Raw genomic sequence first — 15,562 nt, forward strand, 5'->3', positions numbered from 1 at the left:
CATTTTTCTTTTTTTTTACAATTTATAGACGTAAGTCGTCCGAAAAATAATGATAGGTATTTTTTGAAGAAAACAAAGCAAGGAATCCAGAAAAAATATTTTTTGAGCGGATGTGTTGCCAGAAAAATTATTTTTGTATTTAAAAAATGAATTTGAATTTTCTGGCAAATGAAGCCATTTTCATTTTAAATTTGATAATTTCATATGAGCCAATCTCGAATAAGTCGGCAGTGGAATGTGATACGCATATAGATTGTGGAACAGTACCACCGTCCCCCGTAGTTTAATTGGTCAAAACACCATGCCGGAGACAGGGAGATTGAGGGTTCAAGTCCCGTCGGGATGCGCTATATTTTTCCAAACCTGTATCATATTTCCAGTTCGCTTATTTTTCGCTTTCCCTGCTGCACACATTATCTGCTTAATGAACTTTAATGTTAACGGGTAAAAGCCGTTGTTGAAAAATAGAAATTTAGTTTAGAGATTGGTACATAATACGTTGAAGTGATACCTGATTCTTACGTAAAATTTTTCGAGAAATACGATGAAATTATCAAATTTAGGATAAAAATTGCTGCGTTTGCCGAAAAAATCAAATTTATAAATACAACAATAATGTATCTGGTAATACTTGGTTTGTTGTCTTCAAGACAAACCTATCATTATTTGTCGGACGTCTCACATCTACAAGTTGCAGGAAATTAAAAAAAAAGTGGTTTTGACAAAACCACTTTATTTCAATCGACACGTAAATTGGAATTACCACTAACCACTACCGTCTGGACGAGGGAAAATTTTTTCTAAGCCTAAAAGTCACACCTTCTATTCCCGTTCATTTTCGCATCCTCGCAAACTGCATACATTGCCCGCTTTACTAAAATTTTTAATTATTCTGCAATTATTCAGGAAACATAGGGTGATCGCTCCTATATTCATCTCAGTACCTATATCCATCTCATCACGCCTTTTGACGTAGAACTACGTTTTTCTTTAGCCTACCACACAAGGATGTAAATAGGAAAACAATTAACGAAAATGAGAGGAAAAATGTCCCTTTTTAAAATGCTTTAAATGATTTCCTTGATTCTTGCAGTAATTGATTGGAAAATTATACACGCATCCACCCAAATGTAGAAAATCGTTGATTGATTATGCGAACAATTGTACTATTTGAAATATGTCAAGCCTTGTTGAAAGGAAAATTACGTCCTCTGATTGGTCGCTTGCTGCCTTTCCCAAAAAAGGTCGACAGAATAGTATAACTAGTTAGCCGCATCGTAGCGAATTGCGGAGGTAGCAGCAGCGGGTTAAGCCAGTAAACAAATAACATCACGTATCTAAGCAGCAGCGAGGTAGCACCAAACGTCTCGATATGCCAGTTAAAGGCTTCGGTCTTCTTCCCGCAATAAAGTTTTGCTTTATCTTGGCAACAACACATTTTGTGCTGAATCCAAGAAAACACAATCTGTCGCGGCCGTCTTATTTACTGAATGCGAAAACAGCTTTTACAGATTTTGAACAGCAAAATGTCTTTCTCAAGGCAAATAAACAAGTAATTGAAGGTTAATGATTTTTTGGCAATAACACAAGCATTCTGTGCTAGATCCTAGCAATCAAATTCTGTAGCGATCAAAAAAATTACTTTATTTATTTACCTTATGCCCCCACTATCGGGGCAGCACAAAAGCTGCGATCAACATAACCGATTTTGAACAACAAACTGTCCTGTTCTGTTAGAACGCCTTAACAAAGATGATTAACTCGACTTTACAGGAATAAATTGATGTCGATTCAATCAATCAACAGCGAGCAAACAAAATCGCTTGATGTTACAAACTGCAACACGATATGGGTTAAAACCGTTGCGTGTGTGAGAGCACCATCGATGTATACAAAAGTCAAATGTGAATTGTGGAATAATTCTAAAGAACATTAGAGAATGGTAAAACTGAACAGAAAGGCGTGGCCTATTTCGTAGCAACCTTCGGCTATAAAAGAGTGTTTCTGGTAATATAAACTACATTCATTAGTCGGAAGGTAAGCTGGCTCGACCGTCCACGACATTGACAGCAGTAGCAGCAGATATCAGCACTCGGCAGTAAAAGGCGGTTTCGTCTATGGCTGCCTTTAAATCAAACAAATCACTTGCCCTGTGGTTGGTCACCATGTCTCAGGAGCCGCGCGGTTCTTCTCACCTCTCGGCGTGTGTCGTCAGACTGCCGTTATTGCCCCACTACTCAGACAGCATAAAGGTTGCCATCAGCAAATCCAATTTTGAGCAGCAAAATGCCTTTTTCAAGGCAAATAAACAAGTATCGGAAGGTTAATCATTTTTTGACAACTCAAACGAGCAATCTGTGCTGGATACTAGCAATTTAAATCTGTAGCGGCCGTCTAATCTACTGAATGTGAAACAGTTTTTACAGCTCGTGTTTTCAGTGTCTTTATTCCTTCACTGTTGAGGCAGCACAAAGCAAGCATTATTAGACTTTATGACTCATTAATGAAACACCTACAACAATGCATTTGTTAATAGTGTGCGTAGTTCTACGTCAGTTATGCGGTCGTGTCTTGTGTACAACCTCCTACTTTTTTGATCAATTTATCGTCAAATTTTACCACATTTTCAACGTAAAACTTTCAACCATTTAAAAAAAACGAGAAGCAAGTAGATTTACTTTAAAAAGTTTGTAGAAATTTGACAGTAAATTGGGCAAATGAAAGAAATAAGATGAATATAGGTGCAGCTTGCTGTTGGACGAATAATGGAGCAATTACCCTATTCAATTTATTATAAGAACCGTTTTTCTGTTATCTTAGAAGAATTCTAGAATCAAATTGGATTGACTTTAGAGCTATCCAAAAGTTATTTCAGAATCATTTTAAAATCAAGATAGATTGATTTCACAATCATTATTAAATTAAGGAATCACGGAATGATAACTAAAAATAATATTAAATTAATTTGAGAATTACATTAATTATTCGGTTTATTCGATCGGAATAATGTCTTCAGCAAAGTTGTGGATTATAATCAAACAGAGCTGAAAACAAAAATTAGTTTTTTTTGAAAACATTTAAATTAGAATGTTTTAAATTTCCCTAAGTTTAGTTAACTATTTTTGGTTAACTTATTTTATGTAGTTTTTATAGAAAAAAAATTGATTGATTAAAAATAAGTTTTTTGAGATATTCAATTTAAAACCATAATTTTTTTTCTACCTCATGGTGAATATTTTGCCTGGACGGATAACTCTGGACCATTTTATTCCCAAGTTATTCTGTCATTATTTAAAAGAAAAACTTTTAAAAAATATCCTTGAATCATTACACTGGTCAACACTGGTTCGCTTCACTAGCTCAATCCGGAAAAAATGAAAGATTATAGATATTTGACCATTCCTGTGAATTTTGGTGTCCCTAGCCATTACCGTTTATTCAGAGACTAAAATGTGTTTCCTCGTCAACATAACGTTGAAGCGACGACGTAAGTTGACGCATTATTGTAATTGCTGGAGCCCCAAAATTCGTAGAAATGTTTGGATTTTTTTTTTTGTAAGATCTGGACCACTGCGACCAATGTTTTTATCTTTTGTGGTAAGGAATGTTTGAATACCAATAATCTATCATTTTGTTCCAGTTTGAGATTTTGTAATGCACTTTTTTTATTTTGTCGACCATTCGAATTGTTATAGGTAAGAACCATTTTTCTGTCATTTCAGAATAATTCTGAAAGCATATTGATTCACTTTCAGAGTCATTCACGGATTACACAGTGCAACAAACATTGACTTTTTGTTCTGCCTTGGTTTCAATATATGATTTTTTTGTGTATTTGGATGCAAAACCAAATTTCAAACCGAGTTTGAACATATTCCGACTCAGGGGCAACCATGACTCCATTTTGAATTTTTGAGAAATCGGAAATATTCGGTGTTTTTAGACGCCATTTTGTTTTAACACCAAATATCAAAATTTTAAGAGTTTGTCCACATATTAGCATCTTCTCACCCATCTTAAAAAAAACAGATCTTAAATCGGACGGAAACTGAGCTCAAAATGGTGATTCCACGAAACCGGTTTTGGCATGGTTTTAGTATATTTCACAAAGCAAAATAATATCGAGTATGCCTGAGCATTAATGGTAATGCGCTAGTATCTAAAAGTGGTAGTCAAATTATGTCTTATATTTAGTAAAAAAGGCTCAGGAATCGATTGGTTCGTGTCTGATCCACGTTAAATGTCAGCAACATATCAATTTTGCCACGATTCTCCCACAATACTAAAATAGGTTCTTCTCGATGTTTAATGTTATATCAAGAGTGTAAGCGATACTTCAAGATACAATAACAATGTGTCTTCACATGATTCTCCCCATTTTGCGGGGAGGGGGTTGCATTTTTGGCCATGGCCAGTCAAAACATAGAAATCTCGCTTCAGCTATGAGACAAATTCATCGCGTCTTCGATAAAGTTAAATGCGACCCCCTCCCCGCAAAAACCGGTTTCGTAGAATCACCGTTTTGAGCTCAGTTTTTGTCCGATTTAAGATCTATTTTTTTAAAAGATGGGTAAGAAAATGCTTATATGTGAACGAACTTTTAGAACTTTGATATTTGGTCTTAAAACAAAATGGCGTCGAAAAAACATCGAAAATTTACGATTTATAAAAAATTCAAAATGGCGCCATTATTGCCCCTTAAGTTGAAATATTTTCAAACTCGGGGGAATTTATTTTCGCATCAAACTACATCAAAAAACCAAAAATAAAAGCCAAGGCAAAAAAATTGTTGCACTGTGTTATTTTTAAATCAGTTTAGAATCAAAATAGAATTTATTTAGAACCATTTTTGGAACATTTATGAATTAAGGATACATGAAATGATACTTGGGAGATTAGAAGAATAATATCAAAATTATTTTTAAATCATACTTATAACAATTCAAGAACAATTTCAATGTTATTTTTGAATCGTTCTTATCTACTTTTAAATCAATGAGAAACAATGATCCTGTCTGGACAGCTGTACGCTTCGTTTTCGCTTTCCCAACTACATATATTAAGGTCACTTATTACGCGTTTTTTTACGCAGCTTTTTTACGCGGATTCCTGGAATTTACGCGGTTTTGTTTTATGTGGATTCCGGAATTTACGCGGTTCTTTACGCGGATTCCCGAATTTACGCGGTTCTTTTTGCGCGGATTTCGGTTTCTCTTCACTTGGATTGCAGAATTTACGCGGATTCCGGAATTTACGCGGTTTTTTACGCGACACGTATCCCCCGCATAAAAAGCGACTTTAGTGTACACACTGTCACTGTCTGTTTTATTTTTAATGTATATTTGCAACAAATAGTTCGTATTGTATAAACATTTGTTTACATTCAATATAAGACTAATTCTACTGGCAAATTAACAAATATTCAAACATTTTCCGAATGCTTTCCTGAAATTTTCCTTATCATTCCATTGTTTTTCCCTCAACTCTTTTTTAAAGCCGAACAAGGACAAATCTGTCCCTCCCATATTGAAAGCTATTGCTCTCACCGTCAGCCATAATGCTGCTTTCTGGTTTGGTGCCTTGTTGTTAATCTCAAACGAAAGAATATCCACCAAATCATCTACCTCATATAACTTTTAGGAATGCTAAAATCATACCGGATTCATTCTAAAATTATTCTAGAGTTTTTTTTTTCAAAATAATTTTTGAATGATTTTGGAACCATTTTTAAATCTTTAGAACTATTCGAAAAAAATTCACTTGAGATTTTTTTTCTAATAATTTTGGGTTAATTATGAAGTCATGTCAGAATCATGCCGGATTTTTCTCAAATTATAACAGAAGTAATTTTAAACTATTCAAGGATTTAAGAACCATGTCGCAACTGTTTAAAATCATTACAGATTTCAGAACCATTTTCTAAGAATGATTTCAAAATTGTTCCAGAACAACAGTTCTTTTCATCGAATTTAATATAAATATGTTGTATTTAGGATCATTTTATCAAATTTCCAAATGGTTTGTACTGAATATTCTTTGTTGAACACCGGTTTTCGTTCTGATGTTCGATGTGGTAGTTTTTAGCAGTAATGTAGAAAATGTATTATATTGTATTATTTTTTATATATGTCCAAAGTCTAAAGTCATACAACCTAAGTTGCAATAAGCTCAATAGTTAATGTATAAAAGCTATGAAATTTCAGCAGAAGATAATTATCATTAAAAATATGCTTAATAGATATCTAAGGCGGCATCCATAAATTACGTAACGCTAATAAGGGGAAGGGGTATATCCTTTAGTGTTACAATTTGTTACACAGGGGAGGGAGCAGGTTAGATAAGCGTTGCGTACTACAAAACTTTGGAGAGACTCTTGAAAAACATTTCGTTACATATGAGGGGTGGGGGTCCAAAAGTTGGGTTTTTTGCGTTATGTAGTTTATGGATGTCGCCTAAAGTCAGCTCCTATACAGCTGTGAAAGCATATCTTTAAATTTGCAGTACTAAACAAAGTGATAGAAAATACAAAAGCATTGTGAGATTTTTCACAGATACATATCATAGTAATTCGAAACCAGTTCGAATCTGTCGAAAAAAAAACTTTTATCTCGAATCTACACTGCGAGTATTGTAATGTTCAATTTTATAATACATGGGGGGTATGAATAGCAATTTCAATTTAAAAAGATCACCGTTTGCATTCGATCTGCTTTTACCATTTTTTTCAGTATAGTGAAAACAAAGCGTACAGCACATTTCACATTCAAAAAAAAGAAAAAACATACGTACCGCTTTGAGTTCGCCAAATCCATCGTCTGTCCGTTTTTGCGCCAAAAAATGACCGGCTCGGGATAGCCCTTCGGTGGTCCACATTCCAGCAGAGCGGTTTCTCCTTGCGCCACCCGGGTGTTCTGGGGCTCCAGCCGAAATTCCTCGCGAAGAACTGAAAACGAAACAAACATTTAGCACAATTTTCTAAAATCCGACCAGATAACGGCGTTGGCCCAGTTTCAAATAGTTGCGAACAAAACTCTTCCCTACCCTCCCTATCTGATAAATGGAGTTTCCGTTTTCGATTTTTCTCCACCTCTCAAACACGCACATACATGCCGCCACCATCTGGTTGCCTATCTGGTTGCCGAATCCACAAGCAGCGGGATATCCTCTGCTCTATCACGTGATATTTAGATTTAGATAAATTGTTCCCGGCAATAATTCAATCGTTGTACCAAGCGGACTTCCAAATAACCGAACACGCACAACCACCCGCCTGGAAGTTTCCACCGAACTTTTCACACGGCAACAGAGAGCGTGTTGTTTTTTTTTTTCTCGATGTTTTCCACCAGCACCAGAAGCAACGGTAGATAGGTAGATACAGCTAGCGCAAATTTCCGGCTGTTTCACAATAGCAAAGCCTACAAAAAGGGCAGCCAGCCTTGCAAATGTACGCCGTGTTGACCCGGAAACATTGGTTTCGCTTTCAATCAAAGAACACCCCCACCAGTGCCCGTCACCAACGCCAACAGCGGCTCCATTGCTCGACGCATGCGAAGGTTGTAGCTCCAACACACAGTGGATGAAATGTTGTTTGTTCTATTATAAAAAGAGTTTTTATCCAATGCTTCAAGAAAATAATTTAAGATTTTTAATCAAATAACTTAAATAGCTCATCAAACCAATTTTTCAAACAACATATGAAAAATGAATCTCAAAAAGTTTTCATAAACCCAACCGTTTCACCCATTATCCCGAAGACTCCCGCCAGGACATATGACTGAAAGAGGCTTGCGGATATCAATATCAGGATCCCCCCATGCCTGCCGATGATAGATTTACCGATGTGCCTCACGAAAAGCTCACAAACTCAATCCGACGGATCACCCGGGCACCACATGGGACTGTTTCCTTCCCGTTTTCGTGCCTCCCTGTGCAGCATCCTGCGAAACGGAGAAACTGGCAAGAACAGGAAAAAAATCTTGTTTGGATTCGAAGTCAATTGACATGTATCTGTCGATCATTATTACCGTGAAATATGGCACACAACGTGTCTCCGATGGCACACTCTCCATGAACCGATTCCTGCCGCCAGCCGGCTTTGATCTTCGTCCGACAGCTACGGGAGCCGTGTCTCTGGGTATTATGGTTTGGGTATACTGCCCTGCGGCCAGATGGATCACAGGGCAATGGTCGAAAAAAAAGTCTGTGTCACGTACAGATTCAGCAGGACACGATTTTTAAGTTCTGCCTGCTGCCGCCGTCGTCGGTTGCACAGATGTTGACACTGACGCGCTTCGACATGGACGAAGCGATGGTAAAATTTGTACAAATTTAATGCAGTGTGTAATAACGAACAACTGCGATTATTCTCAGTGTCAAACGACGAGGTAATAAAATTAACGTGGAATTGAAAGGCAATCTGAATGCAGAGTAAAATGTAAACAAAGGTCTTCCATAGAATCTTTTACTTACAAAACAACCATATATCATGGACGTTAGCAGCATCGTGAAAAAGCTTAGAACTAGAAATCGATTACCATTAAAAGCGCACAACGTTCTCGTTTTTGCTCTGCCCGAAATATCAAACACACCTGAGTCGCAACCGATTCATGATTTATGCTCCAGAAAAGAAAGGACCTCAACAGCTACAACGGAGGCTTAATCGTGTACGTACACAACGCCGGAGGAAGCTAAACTTTCCAAAGTAACTTCCCAGCTTTCAATGACGAACAACGAACAAACCGATTTTCTCCCCTTCCCAACCACGGAATCGGCATCAGGCAATGAAGCCGAAAATGGAGCTCCCGGTCGAAGAAAAAGAAATCTGGAAATCACGTTTATCCAAACAAGATTAGAAGCCGATCCCTGGGATGTACCGACCATTACGAATCTCTTCGTCCGATGATGACGATGTAGAAGACGTGGGTGTCAAAGGGAGCAAGTTTTCTAAGATTTACAAGCACCCCTTCGCGATGCTGCAGTCTCGTGCAGCCGTGTAGGTCGATATGGCAAAACATACGCACGCAGTTTCCTTCTCCCCGCTTGGGTCACATATGGCGTTCTGTCGTCGGAATCAATTTATGGGGGTTGATCGTGATTGCTTCTCGTTATGCCGCTGCTGTTGCTACTGCCGAACTAAATTCCGAATGGCAGCAGTGGAGCAGTTTTCTTTGTGGCTGCGGCAAACGAACTCATGAGAAATCGTAAAGTTTGAGACGTTCGTCCCTTGCTTGTTTTTTTCTTCTAACTTTCCATCCTTTTCCGTCGTTGAAATATCGAGTTCAGGTGGTGCAGAATGGTATAAGATATTTTTTCCTGTTTGTCAAATAGAATATCGGTATGAAAAAAGACGTAAGTTAAGGGTTGCGCCAGGAGCATGTTTGGAATAAAATTAATAAAAAATGGCACCGAAGGAGAACGTGATGAAATGAAATGATATATTCATGAGAGATGCCACCCTACGACTAACATTTAGCAGTAGAATTCTAAATGAAGCTTAAACTTCCCATTCAGTGTGTCAGTACTTGATAATTTAACTAATCCCAGTTCCAGATTAACCCTCGCTTCGAAACGATCCAATTACAGCCGAATAACACGAATCGTTCTAGTAGTCGAGTCCGATTTGGATCCGAGCACCTCCTTCAAAAAGCATAAACGGAGGCAGTTAAAAATCCAATATGCATTCATTTCCTATCAGGATATCGACCCATTATAGGCGATATTAGTTCAGTTTTACGATGTGCATCTACCGAATATTGGTTGTATTGCTGCAACCGTTCTGGGGAAACTTTTCAGCATTCGTATTAGACAGGAGTCCAACGACCAAAGCGCAGGAGGGTTGCTTCTGGCAGTGATATTTTCGTTTGAATTTCAAGTTACACACGACGATAGGCTGAAGTGCATGGGGGAGAGAATTTGCATTTACTTCTCGGTTTGTTTCAACACGTTTAACACGGTTTAAATAACCGAATCATCACGTTGAACATGGTTCTCCATTGCATTTTAATTGAAGAAGTTCATGATTCCAAGAATTAAGATGTCGAGAAGTAAAGATAGGAGTCTCAAGATGATAAACTATGAAAAAATAGCAAGTAAACCTGAACTGAGAACTTTGATAATTCACCAGATAACAAAATGAGAAATTCGGAAGTTAAAGAGTTGGAAGTTCAAACTCCAGAAGTTGAAAAATTCGAAATTTTAAAAATCTTGATAGTTATAAATTCAGTAGCTTAGATTTTTTTTTCATATATGTTTTTTTATATAGGCAATTTATTTGCTTAAATCCTTTGAAAAAATCAAAGTAGACACTCCTAGGAAAAATAAATTGTTTTGCTAACTAAAACTTTATTTCTTTGTTTCTTTGTTTCTTTGTTTCTTTGTTTCTTTGTTTCTTTGTTTCTTTGTTTCTTTGTTTCTTTGTTTCTTTGTTTCTTTGTTTCTTTGTTTCTTTGTTTCTTTGTTTCTTTGTTTCTTTGTTTCTTTGTTTCTTTGTTTCTTTGTTTCTTTGTTTCTTTGTTTCTTTGTTTCTTTGTTTCTTTGTTTCTTTGTTTCTTTGTTTCTTTGTTTCTTTGTTTCTTTGTTTCTTTGTTTCTTTGTTTCTTTGTTTCTTTGTTTCTTTGTTTCTTTGTTTCTTTGTTTCTTTGTTTCTTTGTTTCTTTGTTTCTTTGTTCCTTTGTTTCTTTGTTTCTTTGTTTCTTTGTTTCTTTGTTTCTTTGTTTCTTTGTTTCTTTATTTCTTTGTTTCTTTGTTTCTTTGTTTCTTTGTTTCTTTGTTTCTTTGTTTCTTTGTTTCTTTGTTTCTTTGTTTCTTTGTTTCTTTGTTTCTTTGTTTCTTTGTTTCTTTGTTTCTTTGTTTCTTTGTTTCTTTGTTTCTTTGTTCCTTTGTTTCTTTGTTTCTTTGTTTCTTTGTTTCTTTGTTTCTTTGTTTCTTTGTTTTTTTGTTTCTTTGTTTCTTTGTTTCTTTGTTTCTTTGTTTCTTTGTTTCTTTGTTTCTTTGTTTCTTTGTTTCTTTGTTTCTTTGTTTCTTTGTTTCTTTGTTTCTTTGTTTCTTTGTTTCTTTGTTTCTTTGTTTCTTTGTTTCTTTGTTTCTTTGTTTCTTTGTTTCTTTGTTTCGTTGTTTCTTTGTTTCTTTGTTCTTTGTTCTTTGTTCTTTGTTCTTTGTTCTTTGTTCTTTGTTCTTTGTTCTTTGTTCTTTGTTCTTTTTTCTTTGTTCTTTGTTCTTTGTTCTTTGTTCTTTGTTCTTTGTTCTTTGTTCTTTGTTCTTTGTTCTTTGTTCTTTGTTCTTTGTTCTTTGTTCTTTGTTCTTTGTTCTTTGTTCTTTGTTCTTTGTTCTTTGTTCTTTGTTCTTTGTTCTTTGTTCTTTGTTCTTTGTTCTTTGTTCTTTGTTCTTTGTTCTTTGTTTTTGTTCTTTGTTCTTTGTTCTTTGTTCTTTGTTCTTTGTTCTTTGTTCTTTGTTCTTTGTTCTTTGTTCTTTGTTCTTTGTTCTTTGTTCTTTGTTCTTTGTTCTTTGTTCTTTGTTCTTTGTTCTTTGTTCTTTGTTCTTTGTTCTTTGTTCTTTGTTCTTTGTTCTTTGTTCTTTGTTCTTTGTTCTTTGTTCTTTGTTCTTTGTTCTTTGTTCTTTGTTCTTTGTTCTTTGTTCTTTGTTCTTTGTTCTTTGTTCTTTGTTCTTTGTTCTTTATTCTTTGTTCTTTTGTTCATTCTACTTTTTGTTTTTCCCTTTTTATCTGCTTCCGGTTTTTTCTTTATTCTTTTCTCTCTGTTTTACTTTTTTTCTCTTCTTTCTATATTTCGTTTTTCCCATTTTACAATTTTACTCTTACATTTCCATTATTTATTTTTCCCTGGTACTTCTTAACTCTATTTTCTTGTTTCCTTTTTTTCTCAAGTGTTTACCACTTTCGTCTTGCCTTTTCCCTTCATCCAGTTTCCTCTTTCCTCTCTTCTTGGTTCTCTCTTTTCTTAACTTCTTGTTATTTTTCTTTTTTTCTAGTTTTTCTTTTACTTTTTCGTTTATTTCTGTTTTCAAATTCGTTTTGTTCATTTTTTTTTCTTTTTTTTTTCGCTTTCCACGTGCTTCTTTCCCTTCTCATTTCCTCTATCCTCTTTTGTCTTCTCAATTTGCTTCATCCTCGTTCTTTCTTCTTTTTTTCACGTCAAATTTTCCTCTTTCCTCTTCTTATGGTCTCTTTTGTCCATCATCTTCCCGTTTTCTCTTTGGGGCCATCCACATACCACGTGGACAGCTTTGGGGGGGCCACGGCCCATACAAAATTTGTAGAATTTATATGAGCAGTTGTCCAGGGGGTAGGGGGGGTCAAAATGGTTTAAAATCTGTCCACGTGGTATGTGGATGGCCCCTTTTCAATTTCTTCGTTAAATTTTAACCTTCCTTGACATTTTTCTTATTATCTTGCATTATTCATATTTTTCTCTTGCTTCTTCTTTCTCCCTTTCTCATTCTCCCTTGTTTTTACTTTTCTCTTTACTTTTTACTTGTTTTTCATGTAATTTCACTAATTCATCCATTTTATTTTTAACATATTCATGTTTCACAATTCCTAAATATTTTTGTTAAAAATTTGAAAGTTATTTAGCTAACAGAATCGTATTTCAATTTATCAAGCTAAGATTGGGTTCTATTTCATCGTTTTCGTGAAGCTTCAAGAAATTTATAGTATCCTTTGCTTTCAACCTCTACTATTTTCCAATCGCTCTTGTTTCTTGCTCTCTATTTTTCACTGGATTCAATAGAGAAATTTTACCGCTTTTCTACCCAATTCTAACTACTTTTGTTCCTTTTTATGATTCCCATTTTTTGTTATTTCTCTCATTTCATTCCTCAATTTGAATCTGACTTTTCTCCAAATGTTTTATTTATTTTTGTTTTTACTTCACTATTTTTAGTGCCGTTCCTCTTGTTCCTATTCTTGGTTACTTATACAATTTTTTTTTGTTTTTTTTTTCTTTTCTTTTCTTCTTTCTTTTTTACCTACTAATTTCCTTGTTTCCTTTTTTATCCTTTTTTCATTCAATAATATTTTTATTAACTTTAGCACTATCTTTCCTCCTCTTTTTCTGTTTTTTTTTTCATTCCTCTTAACTTTCTAGTTAACATTGACTTCAGATTCCTATTGTATGTGAAGAAATGATTGATTGATGATTTGAAAAAAAAATCGAATTAAGGTATCATGAAAGTTGAGAAATTAAGAAGTAACTGAGAAGGTTGAAAAAAAGTTAGAAATTTGAAACTTAAAAAATTTCGAAGTTCAGAAACAAGGGATTTTAAAATTTTCTAGTTCAAAAGTTTACAAGTTTAAATGTTTAAAAGTTTAAAAGTTGATACTTTGAAGATTTAGGAAATTAGAATAAACTTTCAATAGTTTTGAAATTTGAAAACATAGAATTTCAATAGTTTTAGAGTGAGGAAGTTCTGAACTTTAGAAGTTCAGAAGTTTTTTCTTGAATTCAAACTTACTTTCAAATAAACGCAATATTTTTTTTCTCTGTGTCGCTCTTTTTCCTTTCAAAAAAGTTTGAATCTCCCCATTTTGGAACAACTGATGAGGAGACTCGCTTGTCCCATTATAGACAGGACCTAGGTCCCATTTTTTCAAACGTGGTCTTCATAACGCGGGTTTAAATTGTTCTAATAGAGAAAAAAGGAAGGAGAAAATTTTTGGACTTTCTACAACTGTGTTTTCGAACACATTCGCGCGAAACGCTTTTATCCACTTATGTAGGAGAGAAGGAGTGCCTAATATGATTTTTACCCAACATTGTCAGCTATTATATACAGAAAATGGAATAGGTTTATCTCATCTCAGTTATTTGTAAAGATTCTAAAGTACTGTTCGATAGAACGTGCACCTTGTTTATAATGGGTTAATGCTGAAATAGAATATACAAGTAAACAGGGTAATTTATTACTAAATAAATCTATGTACCAATGATCGAGTATAGATAATCAAAACCACTATTGCTAAAATTTTGTTATTCTCATGACGTTCTATCGATAATGCTTATGCAATCCGATTGCAATTTTCTTAGGCAGAAATCAAGACGTTCTTAACTGCGGAACCGGCAGTGATTTCGTCTGACCGCCTCGAACAGAGCCGCACGTCCATCGAAACAAGCCAGTCCTACAAATTTCACTCCACATCCCCCACTCCAGCATCTTGTAGGAGGACTCTTCGCTCCCTAAACGAGTTCCGCCTCAATTGTTTGTCCACTTGTCACACAATGGTACTAAAGACAGGCCGCTTGTTCCATTGTGCACAAACCATGTTCAATTTATTTGCGTTTCAAACGCATCGTTGTGTAAAATTTGTTCTATTATCATGTTTCCCATCATTATACATACACGTACTCGGTGTGTGTCTTCGGCTGTTGCAATTCCAATCAACTCCGGAGCAAGTGTCTTGTATGGAGAACAGAACACATTTTACGAAAGGCTGATCCTATTTTATAGTCTGGTACGTGTCGCCCTACTGGGCTGGTTCACCACAAGTTAAGATAATCTTTGTCCAAACGAATCATTTCTTAGCTGGCTGCAATCCTGTTGGAATAAATTTTCCATCGTCCTAATTTTCAAGTAAACGTATGGATAAATGGATAAATAACTGTCGAACCGTTCGTTGATTTGAATAACATTTTCTGATATGCCTTACTCGATGGTGGCTCTTCAATGCGACCGTTGATTGTGGACTATTATTGATTTTACATACTAATGGGTATGAAGAGTACTTAAGTGATGTACCCACCATCGATTATGATTGGTTGATTGGAGTAGAAAAACTGCGCTTGGTTGCAGTGGTTTTCAATAAATCGTTCGATTTGCTCTTTTCGAATCCAGCAAGCCGTTAACAGATTGTTTGAGTTTGTTTTCATCCTATTAACCCTCACTCATGTAAGCTGATTATTTTAATAACCAAGATTAACCACGTCTCAGATGGAGGTTACGTTAATTACATTAATAGCTTGCTCTTTCTGGTCACTTCTTCACCTTTTGAAATAATTCCTATTTCTTTTGAAGTGCGACTTTTTTGACAAATAACCTTTTGCGGAGGGTCTTTTCAATCCATCAATTCAATGAATTTTGTCAATTTTCCGCCACCCCCGCGGTTGGGTTTGCTCACATGAATTATTGGCCAAAAACAGCGACGAAACGAGCTTCACAACAAAGAGCAAAAGTACCAAGGCGAAGTCCTTGACACATCCCATCACACCATTCGGGACGATCGTTGGGTATACTTTCGCAATTTCTACTACTTCCGTCAGCCACACACCGGCAAAAGGGGGCGAGTATGATAAATTAAAATTGACGTATTTATTTGCGACGACGAGTACGACGAACGACGACTGGGAGGAAGGACGTTTCGTTTGCGAATAAAAAGTTTTTCTTGCAGTTCATTCGACCGGTGCGGTGGTGGAGGCTCCCGACAATCATCACCCGCTGGTTTTGTTCCCGCAAAGATATTCGCACGTGCTTATAATGAATGAATGTGGTCTATACTACGAGTGGGTTCGGGTTGCGTGGGAGCTGTATGACAGTGGGGTTCGTGCTGAGT

At 35.7% G+C, this 15,562-nt stretch overlaps 1 protein-coding gene across 2 annotated transcripts in view; it reads right to left on the bottom strand.

Moving 5' to 3' along the window:
* The window catches only part of LOC129726430 (roundabout homolog 2-like), a 224,132-nt gene that overhangs the window by 15,837 nt on the left and 192,733 nt on the right, over nt 1-15,562 (bottom strand). For both annotated transcript variants that reach the window (XM_055683111.1, XM_055683112.1), the window contains exon 5: nt 6,790-6,943. In XM_055683111.1, the coding sequence (XP_055539086.1) occupies nt 6,790-6,943 (154 nt within the window). The remainder of the gene's footprint in view (nt 1-6,789; nt 6,944-15,562) is intronic.

The sequence above is a fragment of the Wyeomyia smithii genome, chromosome 3 (assembly GCF_029784165.1).
Source record: "Wyeomyia smithii strain HCP4-BCI-WySm-NY-G18 chromosome 3, ASM2978416v1, whole genome shotgun sequence".
NCBI lineage: Eukaryota > Metazoa > Arthropoda > Insecta > Diptera > Culicidae > Wyeomyia > Wyeomyia smithii.